The sequence below is a fragment of the Crocodylus siamensis genome, chromosome 5 (assembly GCF_052110815.1).
Source record: "Crocodylus siamensis isolate JL-2025a chromosome 5, ASM5211081v1, whole genome shotgun sequence".
NCBI classification, from domain to species: Eukaryota; Metazoa; Chordata; order Crocodylia; family Crocodylidae; genus Crocodylus; species Crocodylus siamensis.
Window position 1 is genome coordinate 22,889,726 of NC_143399.1, and position 21,977 is coordinate 22,911,702.

At 43.1% G+C, this 21,977-nt stretch overlaps 1 protein-coding gene across 1 annotated transcript in view; it reads left to right on the forward strand.

Annotated features, from left to right (window-relative positions):
- The first annotated feature begins 3,851 nt into the window (after nt 1-3,851).
- Nucleotides 3,852-21,977, forward strand: part of ST6GALNAC5 (ST6 N-acetylgalactosaminide alpha-2,6-sialyltransferase 5) — a 108,638-nt gene continuing 90,512 nt past the window's right edge. Inside the window, exons 1-2 of the mRNA XM_090048870.1 lie at nt 3,852-5,766; nt 5,925-6,191. Of these exons, the coding sequence (XP_089904996.1) occupies nt 5,752-5,766; nt 5,925-6,191 (282 nt within the window). The 5' untranslated portion in view covers nt 3,852-5,751. The remainder of the gene's footprint in view (nt 5,767-5,924; nt 6,192-21,977) is intronic.

The following is a 21,977-nucleotide window of genomic DNA, read 5'->3' on the forward strand; positions in this document are numbered from 1 at the left end:
ATTCCTGGGTATTAATTAGGTCATTTAAAAAAAGTTTAATGTCTACCTATGTAACACTTTGGCCATTGACAGACATTACACTTTTACTGGTATAAGTGATCGAAAACCGGCCTATACCTGTCACAGAACAGAAGTTCAGCACACATAGACTGGTTTAAAAACGGTAGAACCCTGTCTAAGATTTCTTTCTTCCCCCCACCTCCTGGGGGGAATGTGTGCTGTGTGTTTACTACCAATCTAAACTACGCCATTTAAAGAAAACCATGTAGCTTAGATTGATTCTGCCTCAGGCTTTGTGAATGTCTATACCTAGCCTTGGACTTCATACCGGTGCAACATTTCTACGCAAAGGAAGAGAAAGTGTATATAACTTGCAAGCTGCAATCTATTGGAAGTTAAAAGTCCTTGTATATTATAACAAAAGTGCCCCCAGAATAGTTGGTAAACATTTGCTCTTAAAAATTATAGGACTTAAAATAATTTTCTTAGTTCCTTTATTCCATGTACTAAATGCATCTTCTGTCTGTATAAAAATAATATATTTCTTCTATTGCTTATTTTTCCAGTAAATAGGAGCACAAAAAGTGTTTGGAGTGGAGTGCGTGGTCAGTTTTATTCTCTTTGGAAAAGTACTGGATACGGTTACTAGTAGCTAACTGTGCACTGTATCTAATTGATGTCTGGGCTTAATTTCTTCATATCTGAAATACAAGCCTGGTTTCTGTAACAATTTATCTGATGTTATTACTGAAGTCTCTGTACTATTTTGGTTGTCTCCAATTGTGGTTTGTCTACTTGTAGAATATAGAATACCTTTCTTTAAAGGTGACCAGAACTGAGCCCAGTTATTTCACACGCGGCCTCAATGCTGATGAATCCCTTCCCTAGTGCTAGAAAGATCGGTTCTAAAATATCCAATACCTATATTTATGCTTTTCCAACTAGGGAGAAAACCAAGAAATAGAAATGAATAAAACAGCAGACTCAGCAGATCTTATCTTGGTGCTTTTTCCCTGTGTTTTCATTTGCACTTCTATTTCCATGCAATATTTCATTTTTTTTGCATCTATCACAGCTTGCTTCTGCCAGAAGTTCAAAGCCAGCTGATTTCATAAAAGCAGGATAGTATTGACTGATCTATAATATTGTTTCTCCTCTTTTTTTGACCAATCCTCGATGCACGTTTCCAATTTTGAAAAGCATTTCATGAATCACTGGGCAGTCTGAAAAATCTATAGCATGAGCTCATTACCATGCCAGCTGGTGCATATTACCTATTGGTTGTGTTTGCAATGTAAAACTGGTTTCAACCAGCCCTTTCTTCCTAGAAAAAATGTTAAAATTTCATATATGCATAAATAATAAAATATATGTGGAAGTGATACCAATGTGATGGATTGTATTTATTATGTTTCTTGGACTGCTTCTCTGCCTATTAATCCATACAGTCCCCCCACTGTACTCTAGCGCCCTAGTGCCTTCAGATAGCCACACTTTTTTAATCAAGTTGTCAGAAAAAGGTTTTTTTCCTCCCTCCTGAAACGTGGAATTCCCAGTTGCCCTGCAAATTTTCACTGACCTGAGGCCCAGGACAGGCAGTATTCTTTTTTATAGTACTGACAAGCTTAAGGTATGAGATCGCAAGAACCCATAAAACTAGAAATGGGAGGTTTGTACTCTTGGCATGAGGTCCTAGCCCCAGTCAACTCAATAAGGAATGTAGGATTGATTTCAGTGGGGCCTTTACCTCCAGAGAGGGAAGAATTACAGCTTTAATAGAACTTGCTTCTGGCCCTCAAAAGGTTCAAAACAGCAAACTTCTAAAAGTATATTCTGGATTTTTAGATATATATTAATTACCTTGTTTGTAATATATTTTTCCTCATTCTCAGCCACAAATAACCATAGTAAGTAAGGCACCTATATGAAAAACAGTCTTGGGACAATTTTTAAAAACTACTAGTACTATTACTAGCACTATTTCTGCAAGTACATGGCCTATAGAGAATGCATGGTAGAACTATATAAAGCTGTGTGCAGCCCTCCTGCAGGTTACCTTAGCGATCTCCCCTACTACTGATTATTTTGTACCACACCAGACACCTTCCTTTCTGATCCTCTGTCTCCTGTGTACTTGACTACAGTTTTCTTGCCACCCTTCAAAACTGGGCGCAGAGCAGTCAGAATTACTCTCCATCATCACAGTCAACAATGCTTATTATTTTAAAGCAACAGAGCCACTTTGGTATCAAAGAGCATCGCTGACAGTCACAAAATAATTAAAAATTTAAGGTTAAAGCATTAAGGACATGAAGGGAAGCATAAGCAGCTGTGGCATCTGTGCAGCGGTGATTTGGGGATGTCAGCAGACACAAACAGAATGTCTCCAGGGGACTGGGGAAGCGATGGAGTAGGCTGCATGATCATGTGGCATTTGCTGCACTTACATGCTCTTGCCATTGCTGCCACAAAGGTATAAGCCAGTGTGTATGATGGCAGTGTCACGGCCTCACTCCATGCACATGTACATGTGCTTCTGAGCACAACATACCAGCATTGCCCAGCCCCCAATCTGCACTCAGCCTGTGTAAGTCAAAGGATTCAGAGATGCACTGAAGGAGGAGAAGAAAGTAAAAAGGCTCTCCAACTAGTGAGCAGTCCCTGTGGCCTCTGGAATGCCAGGCAGGTAACAAATATAAACAGTAGTGAAGCCATTCAGTCCAAGAAGCTAAGCAAAAGTTAATTTAGGGATCAGAGAAAGATCTCTGGCATTCCAAGTCTGCTACCAGTCTTGAGAAGTTTGCTTTTGTCTGTGCCACTGCTACCTTCATGTATTTTTCACTCCATCTGTTTTCTTTTGACATTTTCCTCCCCTATACTCCCTGCAACTGCTGCATGCAGGTCAGACCCTTGTGTGGTTCTTTACATCTCTTTCAGATACCACCTGGGGCTAAAGTAAAATTGAAGGAGGTAAGAGAGCAGTGTACCCAGCTTCCTTCTCTGCTAAAGCAGCAGGAAATCTCCTCACCTCACTCAGGTACTGCTTAGCCATGGCTCTTCTTTCTCTCCTATGGTGAGAGCTCACACTACTGTTTCAACTTTAACCCCATAGATACCATAGTGATGCGGGCTATATATAAATACACAAGGAGAATCCCAGCCAGAGGAAAATATCTAGGGATACAAAAAAAAAAAAAAATCAATATCGATGACACTAGTCTCAAGTCTTCAACTGACATAGACTGTGGTGAAGCGTGTCATCCAAAAGCAGCAAACAAGATTGTTGATTGATAGGACGCAGTTGCTGCAATGCTTCATGTAAACAGGGCACCGAGGCAGAATTTTGAATATGTAGTTGGAAATCCATTTCAGTATCCCTGGCATTTTAAAAAGAAATTATGGCTATATGATTCACTTTTCATTGAATCAGTCAAGTCCAATGAACTTTAAAATATGCTTTATTGACTTGTTTCCAAGTTGATGAAGTGTTCATGAATTCAGTCAGTATTCTTCTACTTCTTGCAAGTCTAATTATTATATAACATATGTATGAGTATAAATATACATTCATGCACATGTAAGCACAAATACACACCTGTAAATATGAAAACCCACAAAGTTGAAACTACTAATTTATGGGAACTTAAAATGAAATTAAATAGCTGGGCTGTTTTCCAGTTGCCTTATAAAGTTCCCATGCTTACACATAAAAACCTCTGTAGAATTTACATTTCACTCCTCTATTTATTTCACTATGTATTTGACTGCCAAGAATAATGTCCATGACCATCATGGCAATCTAATTAAATACCTGAGAATCAGAAAATTGGACATTATTCAAGGCAAGCTCAGCATTAAATTAGAAAATCTAACCTGCCTACTTTATCAATAGATTTAGCAACCAGCCCAAACTACCCAAAAAAACATAAGCTTAATGAATTTGGTCAGACATACGGTGTAACAGATGTCTAACATACAGCCTTGAGCCTAAATCACAAATATGATACTTCAGTTTGGCATGGCAAAATATTTTAGAGGAGCAGTGTCAGTCACCAGAAACCTGCTTGCTGATAGTTGAGAAACAGCACTGTAAAATGCATGAGCTGCCTTTTGTAGTCTATTGCAGGAAGCCTTGGAGAGCCACAGATAATTTGCTTTCAATGATTCATCAAGTTGGCCCTTTGTTTCACTAATTTGAGTGTCAAGTGCAACCGCATAATAAAGAATTACCAAGACCTGATAAGATTCTTTTTATACTGCTTCTCCTGTCTTAACAACTGGTACTATTCAACCTAAACCACAAATTGAATAAATAGCAACTATGCCTGTAATACCAACAACCTTCTTTCAAATGATAAAGCATGTTTACTGCCCTATCCACTGATGTGGCATACATTGTTTCTGCTAATAATTTCTACTTTCTTAAAAGGCATTAGATGCCGCATGCTGTGCTATAGCTAGGGATGGTATTTGTTCCACTGATACTCTACCAATGAGTAAGTAAATATGAAAAATGGATTTCAGTGACAATTTCAGCCTTGAGAAAGATGCTATTTGTGATCATGGTTGAGTTAGCTTGCTGATCATTTTCTCCTTAATGTAATCTTTAATGTTATATTGCTATAGGTTAGATGTGAAGCCATAGATTAAAACTATTATTTTTGATGACTAGTTCCAAGAGAAATAGGTTCATAATTAAGATATACATTATTTTGCAAAAATGCTATGCTGTCATTTTAATAACGTTATGAGAAACCAACCTTACAATGGGCGGCTTTGAAGGGGCACATACATAAATGTGGAATACCCAGAGCAAGAAGCGCATGTAATTTAAGTGGCTTTATTAAAGTTTTCACAATTAACCTATGCACCATTAATACAGTAAAACCAAAGGAAGAAATAAGGAAAGACTCCAGAGGACTGCTTATCAAACAAGAGCGGAAAGATGGGGGGGGTTTTGGGTTTTTTTGTCCAGCTCCGAGAAAGATGGCATTAGAGGCAAGACTACAAGAAACTACAGGTCTGCTTCAAAATGAGAGCAGCACGTTTAAACGAGGGAGCAGAGGAGAGTAAGCATTACAGGGGAAGCACCAGGCTCTAAAGAGCCCAGTAAAAACAGTCTGAGGCAGGGTGGGTGTTACGTTTTTGACAAAAAGAAAAAAACAAACCCCTGAACATAATTTAGACGAAAGATTGTTGCCTGAAAACCACAAGCCTCACAAAACCCAGCCCATGCTTGGCGAGTGATGAATTTTCCACTAGGACAAACAGGAATCACGGAAGGTGGAGACTGTGCCTTGGTGCTAAAAGCAGGATTAAACAAAAAAAGAAAACCACGCCGGTGTCACATAAGGCTGGGGAGCCAACGCGGACCCGGCGCCGGCAGCTGTAGAAAGCCTCTCTCTCCCGTTTGGCTCCAAGATGGGGGAAGGCGCCCCCCTGCCCGCCGGGCGCAGCAGGACCCGACGGCGCACACAACTTCACTTCTGCAGCCCCTGAAGCCGCCTCTGGGCTGGCGGCGGCGAGGCGGAGGGAAGCCGAGTCGTTTAGGACCCAGCAGGCAGTGGCAGGCGGCAGCCGTGTGTCTCGCTCAGACTAAGAGGGTCCAGTTTTAATTCCGTCTCTAATCTCCGCCGCAGACAGACGGCCGCGCTCGCCCGCGCCCCGCGTGCCGCCCGCCATGGGGAGCCGCGGCGGAGAAGCGGCCCCGGCGGCGCGGGCTTGAGGGCTGCCGACCCCCGCGAGCGCGAGATGAAGACCCTGGTGGTGAGTGCGGGGGGAGCCGGGCCGGGCGGCCGCGGAGGGGGAGCAACTTTGCCCCCGCTTCGCCGGTCCTGGCGCCGCCCGGGCGGGGGCGGGAGCGGGGGCGTCCGCGGGCAGGGGCTCCCCCGGCCGGGTCCCAGCGCTGTGTGTCCCCCTTGCAGCGCCACGGGCTGGCGGTGTGCTTGGCGCTCACCACCATGTGCACCAGCGTCCTGCTCGTGTACAGCAGCATCGGCGGCGGCGGCGGCCAGAAGGAGGCGGGCCGGCGGCGGCAGCAGGTGGCGGTGGCGGCCGCGGGCCGGCCGGAGAAGCAGCAGCCGCAGCCGCAGCCGCAGCCGGAGCCGGAGCCGGGCAGTGGCCCGCGGCGCCCGGCGCTGCCCGCGGGGACGGGGCTCCTCGATGGCTACATCAGCGTCCTGGCCCACAAGGTGAGGCCCGGCCCGGGCGGGGGGGTGGCAGGTGTTTCACCGCTGCCTCGGCTGCTCCTCCTCTGCTCCGCTTCCGTGCCAGGCTCAGCAGCTCGGTGTCTGGGCACGGCTTTTCCAGACAAACGCCTCGGTGTCTTGGGGCGCTTGGAGCAAAGGGCGCGTGTTTGTTCTCCCGGCCCCTGGCAGGGGCAGGCGGGTGCAGAGAAATAGGCTTGGGTCTTGCCTTTTGTTCGGGAGCGTGCTCATGCCAGGTCAAAGAAATGGGCTCAAACTCAGAGCAGAAAGTAATCTGTGGTGTCTCCGGGCGGGCTGAGAAAGCCCAGTTCTCCTGTGCTGGAGAGCATCTCCTTTGCTGAAGGATGTTCTCCGTGCCAGAGGGAAGTTGGGGACCAGCATCTCCATCCCAAAAAGGCACTTCTGGGGCACTGCTTTTATTTCATACCTTGTTGCCCTTTCTCCTCAGCAGCATTGACGTTGCTCGTTAACCTCAGGCGGACAGACTGGCATCCCTTATCTTGAGATGAGAAGATGTAATCCTGCGGCGGTCTGCCTGGTAGCCTGTTTCCGCAGGTTTTCAATCTCCAGCGCCCTTTAGCTAGGGGTGAACAGAATGAGGGATCCATTATTTCAGGTGGTCACATGTGAACATCCCTCACAAAGGACAGACATTGATGCCAAACATCCGAGGGGGGTAGGAGGGTGGACACTGGCCTCTAGGCTCTTGTTTGGAAACCAGACAGTTTAGAATGAGAAATTTGAATGCTACACTATGACCAATGACAAGTTATTGGGCTCAATACAGCTGGTTTCACGTGCCTGTCGCAGACAGGTGGTCTGACGGTCCCTTACACTTTGTGAATGTTTGAAAGGCAGGACTGTTTTGCTTGTCACAAAGGAGCATGGACCCTAGTGGCCCTCATTCAGAGAGGACTGGATGTGGCCCTCGTATAACATCAGCATCAGTGTCAGTGGGAGCCAAAGGGAGCAGAGCCAGCAGCAGCAGCAGGTGAAGTGGTAGCCTCTGGAAGCGTGGAGAATCAGTAGCTGGATAGCTTATTGCTTCCACTTCCCCATGGATGTCTCCATCTCACCTGTAGATATGGCAGGTATTTGGCATCATGGGGTTTGTGTTTTCTTATAGCTAAGTAAGTCTTCTTTCTGTTTGACTTGACTGCAGCAGGTGAAATAAACAGGGCTGATTTGGGAACAGCTTTAAGTGACCATGGTCATTGTAAATAGTAATATTAAAGTGGCAGGCTGGGTCTGAGCAAGCCCTGATCCCCATCACTGGTTCTTCTGACCCAGCAATATTCCTAACACCAGACAGCAACGCCAGAACCAAAACTGCACATCGCTTTTCAGACTCAGTATTATACTGTATTTGGATAACAGCTGCTCCTCTGGTTTGCTGATAATGCATCTCAAAACCTAAAGATACTTTCTGTTCATGAGTTTCATTGCAGTAAGTAGCAGCTCAGGCCTTCACTGAAGTTGTATGAACTTTTCCAGGTAACTTCCATGACGCCAGCATGTCCCTGCCTCCATGCCCCATGAAGCAATGGAGAGCTATACCATGAAGTCTGTGTGAACTTTCCCTCTGCACAGAGGGAGGGATACCACTGTGATCTGGCCATTTTATTTAATTTATTATTACAATTTATATGGAGTTACATGGGTTTGAATACGCAGATGACATCATGTTTATTTTCTCTCATTTTTTGAGCGAGGGAACAATAGTGTAGGTAGGTAAACAAGGATGGGGGGACTATTGATGTTGAGAGCAAGTTAGAAGGAAAGATTGTTAGAAAGAAAGGATATAGGATACAGGAGGCTGTTCTAAGCATAGAAGGCAACCTGAAGGACAGTAGAAAAGTCCAGAGTGCAAGAGAAAGAAATTAGGGAGATGAAAAGAGTGGACGAGACCATGAAAGGAGAATTGACAGCATGACAACAGAGGGGGTAAAATTATGTAGGGTTGAGGATGAGAAGCTCAGATATGGTGCTGTAAAAGACAGAGCACCATTAATGAGACTGAATGAGTGTATACAATGGTGAGAGGTTTGAAACGGTGAGAAAGAAGGTGATGTTTCAGATAGACTGGCTAGCAAATTTCCACAATTTAGTTTCCTTAATTTTCCATATGGAGTCTGGATATCCCATCCTAAATACTTGAACTGAAGTATATCTTTACATGTTTTTTATGTGTTCAGCAGGCAAAGCTGCATAACAATTGAGCAATAAGAGACAAAAGGATAGAAACCAGTTTTAAATCTGGAAGCTAAAATATTTTGACTTTGTGTTTCTATCTCGCATGTTTTGGGTTACTGCGAGAACTGAGTTTGTTGTTTGTATGGTGCCTATGTGTGACTTGCTTTATGATGTATATACATATACATGTACAGAGGCTATATAAATACTAAGTTTATTAATAAGAATCAGAAAAGAATTATATTGGCACATGCAAAGGTTGTTTTGGCATTTCTCTTCAGCGATAAACATTGAAAATTATCCAGCCTAGTAAAATGTGATACACTATGTGTCATCAATAGCAGTAGTGGTCTAGTGCTTGGCAAGCTACAGGTTCTGAAACAAATTGTCTTATTCTTGAAGATAGTATTTTCCTGGAAGTCAAGGCTTGAATATTGTTGAACAGAATGGCACTGTTTTAAATATCACCTGCACTACCTCCCTCTTCCTTTTATATGCAATATGAATTGTGGTCCTAGGTCTGCTAACGAGATGAGCGCACACAGCTCATATTATACCTAACTTTTCTCATTTACCAAATTGAGGTGATTCTTGCGAAAAACTCTTATCAGCTATCCTTTGCTGCTTATCCTTCGCTGTTCAGTTTTTTGCAAACCAACTCAATTTTCTTGAATCAGCCAGCAGATGTTAGAACCAATGTTCTCAGCTTCAGCAGCCTCCTGTACTTCAGAAGTGGCAAAATATATTTTACTGAGCTAAACTGAGCTAAAAAAATGATATATATAAAAAGTCTGAATGGTTCCCAGCATTTCCTGTGTAGTATCCTAGATCTCCAACAGTTGAAAATCTTTACTATTTAATGACTATGAAATGTGTAGGTGGTCTCACGTTAGTTCCCAGTGGCTAGATGTACATACTGTAAAAATATAATCACGATCTATCCAAAACCCACAGATTGTTAAAAGTTGCTGCTGAGAGGTCAAGGACTGAGGGGACACAGAGAATAGTACTTGCTCTTTCTCCTCTTAGGAGCTGCCACTTCAGAGCAAAACTGAGACACGTTGACAAGCTAGCACAGGGAAGCTTGCACTGTCTCTGTAAATGCAGTATCCTTTCTATGGTGAGAGAGAAAACAGTCTCCCATGTTATCTAACCAGTAGCTTTTATGACTTCTTTCTGTGTAATCCTGCATCCCTACTTTTAATGGAAGTTAACCACTTTTTCAGAAGCAGGAACAAGCTTTGTCAGTCTGTCTGTCTAGTCATCAAACAAAGGGATGTAATATTTTTTTACTCATTTATTCAAGTGAAAAGCACAGTGTTAGCAATAAATTACAGTGCTAATGTTTTACAAGCAATTACTGCATAGAGATAGGAGAGAAGCAATAAAAACAAAGTCTAGCAGTATTATGGAACTTTCAGGAAATAACTATTTAACCATCGTATTCTGAAATGAATGCGAGGACATGCCTCTGGATAGCGGTAGGGATCCTTTACCCGAGTGTTGACTCAACAGTTGATACCATGAATAAAGTGTGAGAATTTTGTCACAGATATAATTGAAAAACATCTCAAGCCATCAAAGACTTTGATTGGTGTTGGTATACTCTTTAAAAAAAAAAAAAAAAAGAAGAATCTTGCATATAAAATGTCTCCATGCTTTGGCCCAAGTCTGGGCCCTTTCAGAGAACATTATGACCAGTATGATCATTTTAATGGATCATAATAATAAAATGTCAGAGAACAGTACAGTTAATGAAGTGCTTGAAGAGGAATCATTCTGCAAATAGTTCTATAGCTCCATAATCCCTCAGATATAAGGACTTGTCTAGGATATAATTACTTTATGTAAATAAGAGAAACTTTTTTCAAGGACAGGGAGAAAAAAGTTACTTTACCCTAACCCCTTATATTTACTTAGTGCCATGAAAGTGTTAGATAGAACATCTGAAATTCCTAATTAAATAGGAAACAACAGTTTGGCCTGAATGGCTCTTGCGACCATCAGATTAAACATTCATGGCTGAAAAACTTAATTCAAATGTGGTAATGGAGAGAAAGAGAATTTGTTTTAGGAATTTGGTTTATTCCATTTTTTAAAGTCACAAAATAATGGGATGTGAAAATAGAATATCTCTTTTTCTTTTTAGGAGAGGTCAAGCCTCCTGGGATAGGGCATATGCTGAAGTGAGCTGTCCACAGGTTTCACAGATCAGCCTAGGAGCAGAGGCTTTGTTATGCAGTGTTTTGATGGAAACTTTGTTATGTAATAGATCCACAAGGGGGAGACTTTATTCTAGAATAACCTTGTTGGGGGAGTCTTTATTGTGACAAGTCTCAGCAGGATGTAGTTTGGTAACAGAGTAGGAACTGGGCTTGTTTTATGGCAGTGCCTCCGTGTTTGAAGATATACAATTAATCTTTGCTTCTAAAAGCTCATAGAGTCAGTAAAATAGTCATAAAAAGTTAATAGATTAAAAAGTGGAAAAAATTGTAATATTTTGACCAAACTTTTGAGGGGAAGAAAAAGGCAAAATTCAGCAACACAGTGAATTACATTGAGTGAATATATTTATATGCATGTGCATTAATTTTAGAGAATTACAGTCATCTGAATGTTTGCAATATTGCATTTGCTTTTGAGCTACCATAGCAATCACTTATTTCTCAGTTTAACAAATCATAAAACTAGTTCATTGCATTTTGATTATCCTTACTTTAAGTTTTTATCAGCACCTTTGTGCAGTGAGTGATAACATTCAGTCTGCATTACAGAGGATGCAACAGAGAGCGAAAATGGTACTGAGTGCTGTTTTCCAGCTTGCTGGCACCTTTGCAAACAGCCGGCAGTCCGGGCTTGGCACTGTTTCCATCTGTAAGCTCTTGAAGTGCTTTATACATGTCTGTTGCTAACTCTGCCTGTATCAGTCAACTCAGAATACTGTGCATTTATTTTTTCTTTTAAAGAAAAGGACCAGATTCTCTCTTTCTCTCTAATTGTACTCCTTAATTGAACAAAATTTCCGTGGACTTGGTAGATGGCTTCAATAGGGATGACAGAATTGGACAGAGAAGTAAAAGATAGAGGAGAATATTTTACAGCTATCTGTGTTATATAAGCCTTTATAAAATAAGAATTAGCAAAGATCAAATTCAGCTGACTCTGGACAAAGGTCAGGGCTTGTTAGTTAAATGACAAAAGGAGTCAGTAAAAAGAAGTGCAGCTATTATTCAGTGCCCAAATTTATTGGATATTTGAAGGTGTTTGCCCTCTGGCCTTATTTTGTGCCCAAGATACAGAATTATCCTACATAAACTTTTGCCATTTGATATGTAATAGCTTACACAAAAATAAAGGAGCACTGATAACAGCCTGTTTACTGTGGAAATAGAGCACATGGGCAAGTCCTTCACTGATGTAAAGTGTCAGAGGTGGAGCTGGCAGTTTATACCAGCTGTGAGTCCATCCCCAGATGGTGAGAGACACCATCAGAACTTAGAGGAGTGTAGATGGCATAGATCACTTTTTCCTCTGTCCTGAAATGTATCTATATGTGGGATTTTAACAACTAAAGTGTGTTTTTAATTATTTACTAAATGTTTCTACACATTTTGTGTGTTTTTTCCTCCTCTTTTAGGGACCCAAATGAGAAGAGGTTTTTTCTAAGCCTGTCAATTGAGTTCAGGAAAGTTATAAATGACGGGATAGGTGTTCAGACTAACTGCTAATGCTAATAGCATGTTAATACAGTTTGATACAGTTGACCGTAGTTAATTTTGCATCGTAGTTAAACCTGCAAGATTAAAGGAGCGGCAGTGCACCCTGCTTCTGTCATGAATTGGGTAGGTCCCCATCATGAATCTTTGTTGAAAGACCCAAAATGTAAACTGGACTTCTTGTAAGGGGCCCAGTCATGCTTCTCTTGACTACTGTGGAAACAAGCCTTTGCTGTTTAGATACTAATTTTTGTCAACATCTTCTCGATACGGTTCCTTAAGTTTTGCCTTTTAATCTGAAACATAAGTGTAAATTGTGAGGTGTTAAGACCTATTGACGTGTCTGGAAACCTATAGAACACTTGGATACAGATGGTTTTCTTTTATCACTGACCCTCTGTACTAGTCCAACCTGCCTTGCCCAGTAAAGCACTCTGTGAAATACCTTGATGCAGAGGTAGCATTGATTATTAAGAAACTCAGTGCATTAATTTAACTTCTAATTAGGACAATTATGATCAAATCAGTGGCGGTTCAGTGCTGATATAAACTGATGTGACAGCACAAAAGCCACTTTCAAGGTGAGACAAAGCACCAGACTGCCTCACTTCATCCCTAAGCAATGTGTCTCCATTAGTCATTACTGTTTTGTTCTCAGTTAATGCTAAATGCCTTAAGACCAAGTAAATTACTGAAGCTTCCTATTAGCTGGAAAAGCAAATATTTTCAGTTCAGAAAGTCCTACTAAGAGTTATCAGATTATCCTTAAAAAATCTCCAAATGGCTGCACAGTGCAGTTGTAAAATAAGATCCAGATTCTCCCTTGGGATCCTAAATGGCAAATCTTATTTCTCTTTCATGAGTTCAGAGACTTGCAGCAGAACTGATGTGGTTCTTTTGGGAAGGCGCTGGGTAGGATTCTGATGGGCCATACAAGGCGTATGTGCAGCATGGAGTTCAGCTATGTGAGAACCATTCCCTTGCCGACACGGAAGTAGTGAAGTGGGCCAAGGCTGGAGGTGCTTTTGCAATACACCACAAGAGCTTCTAAGGACTCGTTAAAGTCTCTAACAGGTGTGAAAATCCTCCCTTGCTCCTCCTTTCTGCTCAGAGGCATGGTTCCTCTGTCCCAGAGGTTGGGGCTAGACTGAGCTGGGGATGGGGATGACAGCAGCACTGATGGACAGGGCTTCCCTTTTCCTCGCATCTGCTCTGAGCAGGGTGGGGGGAACCATTCTGCCACCATGCTAGTGCCACTGAACCCTTCCCAAGCTGAGCCTAGCCCAGCTAGCTCTGGAGTTTCCTTGTCCTACAGAAGTGGAGAAAATAGCAGCAGTAGGCAGGGAAGTTGGAGAGGGAGGGGGTGCAGGTGGGAAGAGGAGGAAAGGGATCTGTCTCTGAGCAGGAAGGGGGGATTTTTGCCTGCTTTAGGGACTTACAGTCTGCCCTTGCTAATGGGGTGGAGGAGACTAGGAGCAGGGGGTGTAGCCACCCCTTCAGTGTGGGTTGCTGCTCCTGCATCCCCCTTTGGGAAATCCTGTATCCACTCTTGCTTGGCTGTATTCTGGAAGAGAGGTGTTGTCCTTGTGGTGGGCCAGTAGGGGGCGCTCCTGCATTGAGCCATCCACCTCACTGTGCCTGTCCACCTTCCAGGCTCTGAATGCCTCCCTGGGGGCACCTCATGTCTGGCTGACCCCCTTCCTGGAGCACACCCACTAGCCTGGAGGTAACACTGCCACCACCCAGGGATGGGCTTGATTCTAGCTCTGCACACCCTGGGAAACACAGGCCTGGTAGCCCTTGAGAGTACTTGATTCACTTCAAGAACTTGGGTTGCTTCCCTCAGTCAGAAGCACAAGTAGAGGTCTCCCTTAGTCAGCCAAACCAAGGGGACCCCAAGGCATAATGTAGACCCACCCCCAATAAGTCTCCAACACTAGGTACAAAGGAGAATGTTATTGGTTACAAGGGTAGGGTTGGAATAGGGTACAGGGTAGAGCAATATCAGAGAAATCCCATAGAGCAAACTGGCATGGCTGGGTAGCCTTTGATCACCCATCTGAGTTACTGCAAGCTATATATCTAGTTGGAGCTCAGGTAACTTACTCACAAGTATCATCCAGAGGCAGGTGGAGATTCCCTCTGGAGGTGGGCAGTTCCTTGATCATGAATCTTGAGAGAGGGAGAGGGCAAGTTTTAGATGGCCCGGCTTTTCTCTCTCTCTGAGTCTTCCTCATGACTGCTGCCACCTCTTCCTGGGCAGTCCTTAACTTATATAGCCCTTATGACCTCATTTACCTGGTCCAATGGAGGCCAGCACCTGTTTGCTGTCAGCTAAGCAAATTGAAATGCATCACTAGTTGCTGGGCAGACTGGCAGTTCCTAGCTCCCCAGGGAGCCCAAGCCCCTCACCCAGGTATGTGATGCCAGTCACATAGGCAGAGGGAGCAGATTTCCCCTCTCCCTCAGGAATGTATCCAGCTCAGGTTACCTAAAGAGAAAAGGTAAGGGCCCATCTTAACCAAATTGTCACAGAGCAGTTTTTGGGGAGAAACAGAGGTGGCCTACTGCCACAGTCCTAAATGTATAAGGGATGTGCAAACTATATACTGAATGTAGTCAAATACTGGATTCTTAAAAGACTGCTGTCCATTTTAGTTTTTGGTGAAGTTAGATAATTTTTAAAAGTGATGGGAAGTAGTTACAGAACATACATACTAACTAGACTTAAACATTCCTCTTGGGTGTTTCAGTTTCAAACAGTGGCACAGTGTTAGTACATGAGAGCCATCTGGCAAAGCTTCGTTGTCTGACATAGGAGGACTATGAAGAGTAAATCCACAGTACAAGGAGCAAACAAGAAGGACGGGTTAGTTTAAAAATACCAGATAGTAGTCTAACATCTTGTTAGTAACATTGGTTTGGAATTTATAAAAACATGATTTATACTTAAATGTAACCCTTTAAAATACTCTTGGAATTGTACTAAAAATCCCACTGCAGAAGAGAGAGTTTGTTATGAAAGACCAAGAAAAATGAGAAGATAATGACTCTCAGTAAGCATTACATATATTTTGAATATGTCCTGCTTTTTTTTTCTGGTATTGCCAAATGTTCCAGCAAATAATATCATCTTTGCAATTTAGTATATTATTAACATCCTTCTACATTTTTAAGTCTTTAAAACTCAAGGAAGTAATATATACATTTCATATAGTTAGTATTAAATGTGAATATATCTTTCTCTCTGCTATGGGAGGACAGCAATACATAGAATAGATATAATAATGCTCAGTAGAATATCAGTCCCCAATAGTTTTCTCTAAGGAAAAACTCAACAGGGAAAGTCTGTGCAAAACCACACTTCAATATCAGATACTGTATATAGGAAACTTAAGGTAAAACTGCTGTCCTTCGAAGACTGATCACTGAAAAATAAACAGGTAGAAAAAGACAAGGTGCTCTGGAGACTGCATTTATCACTAAGAACATGGTTCTTTCTGTGCCCCCATCTAAGATAAAACCTTTTCTCCTGGTTTTGAGGCTCAGAGGGGCAAGCTTCTTCTGTAGTTACATGGGTTACATTCAGGCTCATTACACTTCTGAATGTTTTTTCTTGCATTCCTTTTTCTATGGATGAGCCCTGTAACACTTGCAATGAAATGCACCCTCATGCTGTGCACAAAATATAAGAAGGATATGAGGAGGCACATAATCAGGCCCCCTACAAGGACAGTTGGCTGTGGCCATTTGTATTTGACAAAGTCTCTCCATACTCATTTGAAGAATTTGAGCCACTAAGCACTGATCCTGTGACATCCCCTTAACTTGTCTTCGGCAGGCCAGAGGAACCACCCTACTTATCAACCTGTTCAGGACCACAGAACATAAAGGTTAGTAGGAATCAGGTGTGACCACACACACTGACCTCTTGCCGGCTCCACTGCAGTGATTAGGAGACCCGTGGGCCTCTGTATAACACTGCCACTGCTTTCTCGGTTCACCTACCTGTGCCTGGATATTTGTGGGATACCTCTCTTGGAAAAGTAAAACTCCTCAGACATTTATATCAGTATTTTGGTAATTGTTTTCTGTCCAAATACATTTTAACAAGAAGGTTCTTTGGTTGTCTGCCTATGTTCTGAGACTAACACGGCTACAGCCTACACACTTTTAACAAGAAAACATTTTATAATTCCCTTTCATCCCCTGAGGATTCCTTCAGGCACATGTGAAGTCTTTCAGTGATGTGGTTAGTTCCAGTACTTTTGAGTGGGGTTGTCCAGTTTCTTCTTCTAGCTTTGCAGCATTTACTTTATACCAATGGCACTCAATCTTCAGGCCCAGTGGCATAGGGTTGGTCTGTGGGCCAGATTGGGGCCTGTACCTACCCCCCACATCCCAGGGTTAGGCCCTGGGGACTCCCTCTGCCTTTGGCACCTAATCTAGCACACATGGCCATGCTATGTATCCCAGATGGCTCCTCACAGATCCAGAAATTTGGCAGCAGGGGAGATGTGCCATTGCTCTCCCACCACCAAATGTTCAGATATCTGGGCTAAGGACAGACATTCAGTGCACATAAACCAGTTTCCAAATGGCCAAAACTGGTTTGAGACAAACCTGGTTGAATGTAGTATCAGACTTAACTGATTTGGCTCAAACCAGTTTATGCATTGTTTGTCCCAGACTGCTTCCTGGTTTAAGTTAAATGAGACTCCCTCAGCATCCTGGCATGCTCTCTGGGCTGGGCAGGGCTCTCTGCTCCAGCCACAGGGCTGACTTCACTCCTCTGCTCTCTGGCCAAAGCAGGGACCAGCCCTAGCAGAGACACCATCCGGCATGGCCCCATTAAGGAAATGTGGGCAGGGAGAGGGTTAGTTATTCCCTCCTTCCCTTCTGTCTCCGTCACAGCCAGGGTCTGCCTGTCAGCCAGAGAGCAAAGGGGAGGGGCCTGTAGCATTGCCCTGGAGCTGGTAGACCCTGGCTTCAGGGAAGGAGTGGAGGGAGGAATTAACCCTTCTCCCTGCCTCCTTCACTTTAACGGGGCCATGCTGCGTTGGTTGTCCCGCAAGGTGGGGTAGGGGACTCTGGTCCATCCTGGGAGGCACTCTTCCCCCTCCTCCTCCTCCCAAGGTGGGGAGGGGCATCTGTGTGGTGCTGGATGGGTACTCTTCCTCCTCCTCCCCTTCCCCCCTGCCACCGTGTATGGCCCCAGAGCAGGAGGCGGCAGAGGGAGGTTCTGTTCCATGCTGGGGGGATCTTTTCCCCCTCTTCCTCCTCCCCCAGAAGGGCAGCAGGAGCATGAGACTCAGCTGGGCAGGGTGTGGGCGTGAGGATGGGGGATGTAGGGACCTCCACATACCGCCCCCATGCTGTGCAGCCCTTGCTGCCTGGCAGCAACAGCAGGCAGGGAGGTCAGGGCACTCGTGCCTGGTGCAGGCACAGCTCCAGCCAGTGCTGCATGGGGAGAGGGAGTGGAGCTCGTCCTATCACGGGGGCTCTGCTCCCCGCATCTGCAGCTGCACCACTTGCAGTGGGGGAAGCTTCGCACTGGAGCCTGCTGCCTCCCCTGCTCGTTGCTGCACAGGCCCCTGCACTCTGCCTGGAGTGGAGGGAGCCCCACCCCGTGCTTCCACATGGAGTCCAGCATGAGGCTTCCTGGCTATGAATGCGGAGCTGCAGGTCTGCAGCTTGGAGCCCCAGGATAGAAGTGGCCGGGTAGGCTGCGTGGGGCTGCACTCCTTGCCCCCAGTGCAACACTGGCTGCCTTTATTGCAGGGGCTCTGCACCACACGCCTGCAGCTCCACACTCGAAGAGGAGAAGCCCCACACTGGACTCCACAGGGAAGCAGGGGGTGGGGTTCCCTCCACTCCAAGCAGGGTGCAGGGACCTGCACAGCAGGGAGCAGGGGAAACAGCTGGCTCTAGTATGGCTCTCCTTGCGAGTGCTGGAGCTGCAGACCTGGGAGCCCTGGCGATAGGGCAGGCTCCGCTCCCTCCCCCCACGCAGCGCGGACTGGAGCCGCACCTGTGCCATGCACAAGGGCCCTGACCTCTCTGCCTGCTGCTGCTTTCAATTTTTTTTTTAGGCTATTGTTTTTGAAAATCTGGCTACATATTCTCATTATTGCTAGGTGTATGAATGGGCCACTTCATTTTTCAAGCTTTACAATACTTTTGGGGGGTCCTTACTATACATTACATAGTCAAATGCATACTTATCCCTTATTTGATTATCTCTTCTTTTGTAAAGTCGCATTTAAAAAAAATTAGAGCTACTTTCCTGGCTGCACCCATGTCTGCCTTGCACTTCTGCAGCAGCAAAAAGCAGCTGTAAAGCTGCCTTCAGGGACAGCTGAGGCTGCTTTCTCATGCACTCCAAGTAGCTGCTATATATATCACAGGAGAGCACTAGTAGTGGAAGTAGAGTATCAGGGCCAGCAATTGTGCTGCTCTGCTTGATGTCCTCGCAGCACAGCCGTCCCTCTGGGGCTGTAGTAGTAGGTATAATGTAGAATAGTCCTTACGTTAATCTAATTTATGTCTGGGGGCATTTTGACCCCTGGAGAATTGTGTGATGCCTCAAAATCATCTTTTGCTCCCAAACTTGGCATAGCTGGGCATCTTACTTTAAGTGTGTTGGACCCTGCTGGTGTCTCATTGAAGACAATGGCACAATATCCTTCAGCTTCAATAGAAGCAGCAGTAAGCCCTCGATCCTGCCATCACCCTGCTCACAAAGCTCCCACTGATGTCAGAGTTGAATGATAATAGATTTTGGTTCTAGGTCTTTGCTTTTGGCTGTGCTCTCTCTTCCTCTTTCATCAATTACAAAATATATTTAGATAGTAGGTTAGCAGGTTAACTCTGCTAAGTATCCTGAGATGCAAGTTGTATGAAACAAAGTTACCTACTATAAAAATCCAGCTAATGGACACCTAACCTCTTTCTTATTCTTCTCCTCCTCCTGTTTTTTTAAGTGAAAAAGCTATGCCTTTTTCAATCTAGAGTGAGAAAGATCACATCTGAGATGAAAACAGATCTGCCAGGCTTCATATTGATACAGAGTACAGTAAAGTTGTTGAGTTAAGAGCACCTTAGAAATGGGATTTATGATAAAAACACTGACAAACCCCTAATACGTTGAGTGGTGCTCTCAGACACATGTAGAATAGTGATGGATGAAAAGGAGACTCAGTTCATTTTAAAATTTGCAGAACTGATTTGTTATAATTATGCCTCTCCATAAATTTTTGTCATGGTGTTGTGAAGATGGGATATCATATTTGTATTTTAAACAATATTTATCACTTTTTATAAAAAAGGCTCACTTCTGAACTTTCTGATTTGATGATTATCTTGGAGAGTCTGTAACAGATGGGAAAAGACGATTAAAGTTACTTGAAAGTTGGATTTGAGCAAAGCTGTGTTGATAAAATTGCAGAAGTCCTTGACAAAAACTTTTTTAAATTGTTGAGTGCATTGCTTATAGAAAATGCATGAAAACCTAGTGACTGATAGCTGGTAGTAAATTAGGAACTGCTGTAACAGAGCTAAATGTAAGGGAGGACTTTCATCATGTACTGTAGCCAAAACTGTGCTTCCATCTACTCTCAAATGTGGATGACCAGGGTTGTATGTGTCTTTCTTTTCTGTTATCAGAAGGGTTTTTTCAGGGTGCAGTCTGTGCAAAGCAATGTAAAAGTAACACTTTGTAGAAATAAACATTGTAATTTATCTCTTTGTTTCCCTTGGACAAATAAACAGATCTGTGAATGTTCTTGTTTTATACTCCATGCTTTATCATCAGTGAGAGTACTGAAAATTGCATTACATTGTGTTTATTAAAATTGTGCTTCTGTATAGTAATGCACATAAGACATCATAGTGCCTTAAGCATAAAGTTAAGCTTCTTTTTCAAGCATGTTGGTATGGCAGGAGTATTAATCTACTGTCAGAGCCTGGTTAGACATGGCTTTGGTTTAAGCAGGATCTAAGTGCAAAGAAATTAAGAAAAAAATCAACCTTACCAATATTTATGCTTTAGCATATTTGTACAGAGCAAAGAATAAAGAGGAAAGCTCTTAAACATACATTCTTCTGTAAGAAGATTGAACTTGGGATGTTATCATATTTAGCAACACCACCATTTTCTTTATGTTTATACTGTTAAAAGCTGAAGATGGGGTTGACAAAAAATGTTGAAAACTTTAAATCCATGAAAATGAGATGTACACTTGGAGACAACTTCTTGAAAAGAGGACAGGGAAATCATAACACAATCTACTTTTCCTAATTAAAATTCCATAGAGTTGTCTACAGTGTGTTCATGTTTTATTACATCAGTAATTACTCTTAGATTTTCTTTTCAAATTACAACATTAAGTCACAAAGAAAGAATGTGCTGTAGTTACAGCATATTTAGACAAAGCAAGGCAAGACTTCAAATATTCTCACAACATTAAACTGCATGAAAGGAACAGTGAAGTTGGGAGCCAAAGTCAAATTAACAGTTGAGGATTAAAGCTCAGTTTCTAGAAACAACAGGACATAATTCAGTGATATTAAGGGGCTGCTGTGTTGTGCTGATAGGTATTAGTGGTTTAGATTTTGTCTGTGAATGGCCTTCCTTGTTCTGGTTAATGATTTTAATGTTATCTGAAAAGAAATTTGGGTTTGTTTTTTGGGTTTTTTTAATTAACTTGATGCTTTAATGTACAGCTCATATAATTATATTTTTGTATGCCATTTGCACACACAAATGTAATCACAGAATTGGAAAAGATAATTGTTAAATGTGATGATACAGTTTTGAAGTTAAATGCTGTATGTGTTTTTTATGATTGACAGAAGATGCTGTACACTTGTTTAATAGATTTTAGCTTTCTGAAATATTATTTTTCCAAAATGTCAAAGCCAGTTAATCTCCAAATTTCAAGTTAACAAAATCTGAAAAAAATAACTGAAGAATCCTAAATTTTCTCCTTTCCTCTTGGATATTTTTGGTTTGCACAGATAAAAGTCCACTTGACTTTCTGAAACAATAGCTCTTTAAAAATATTTGCACTTGCATATCATCTTGCTTCTGATGCTCTCAAGACTGCTTTAGGTATATTAAGAAATAAAGCCTCACCACATTTCTTTACAGTACATTCCCATTGCATATGGGAATTCTGAAGCATAAAATGATGAGAGCCAGACTTTTTGATGCCCTGCAAGGAATCTAAGATCAGGAGTTTTAGAAGCCTTAAAGTGATTTAGGAGCACAATTCCCAATGAAAGTCTGTGGGATTTATGATCCTTAGTCAGTCAGGATTAGGACACAGATAGCTGAACTTTATCATCTCTAATTTAAGAATGCACCTAGAATCCAGAACAGTAGTTTTCTTTTAAATTACTGGGGTTGTAATTTCCAAGTGCTCTGTGCCCTGGGAAGAAATGCAGCTGGAGCTAGAGCCTCACCTGACAGTAACGGAGGGGCAAGGGAAGAGGGACAGAGGCTGCAGAGGACAGGTGAAGGGGGGAGCCCGGCAGCTGCTGTGGTTTGACTCTGGCCCCAACCCAGGTTCAGGGCCAGAGTAAAATCTGCAGCACCTCCCTGCCTCCTTCCCCCCGCCCTTGCATTATATCTGAATCCAAGACAAGGGGACTTTTCCCCCATGCTGAAAACCTTGTCTTGGATTCAAGTAAATACAGTAGTTGAAACAAAAAAACGAGGAGTAAGCATGACCGACAATAGGGAGTCCAGGGTTCTGGTCCCTCCTTCAAAGACGGAGTGCATTTTACATTAAGACATCCTAGAAATGGGAGCTAGAATACAGGATTTCCTACTCCTAGGTGATTACTATGCCCACTGTGC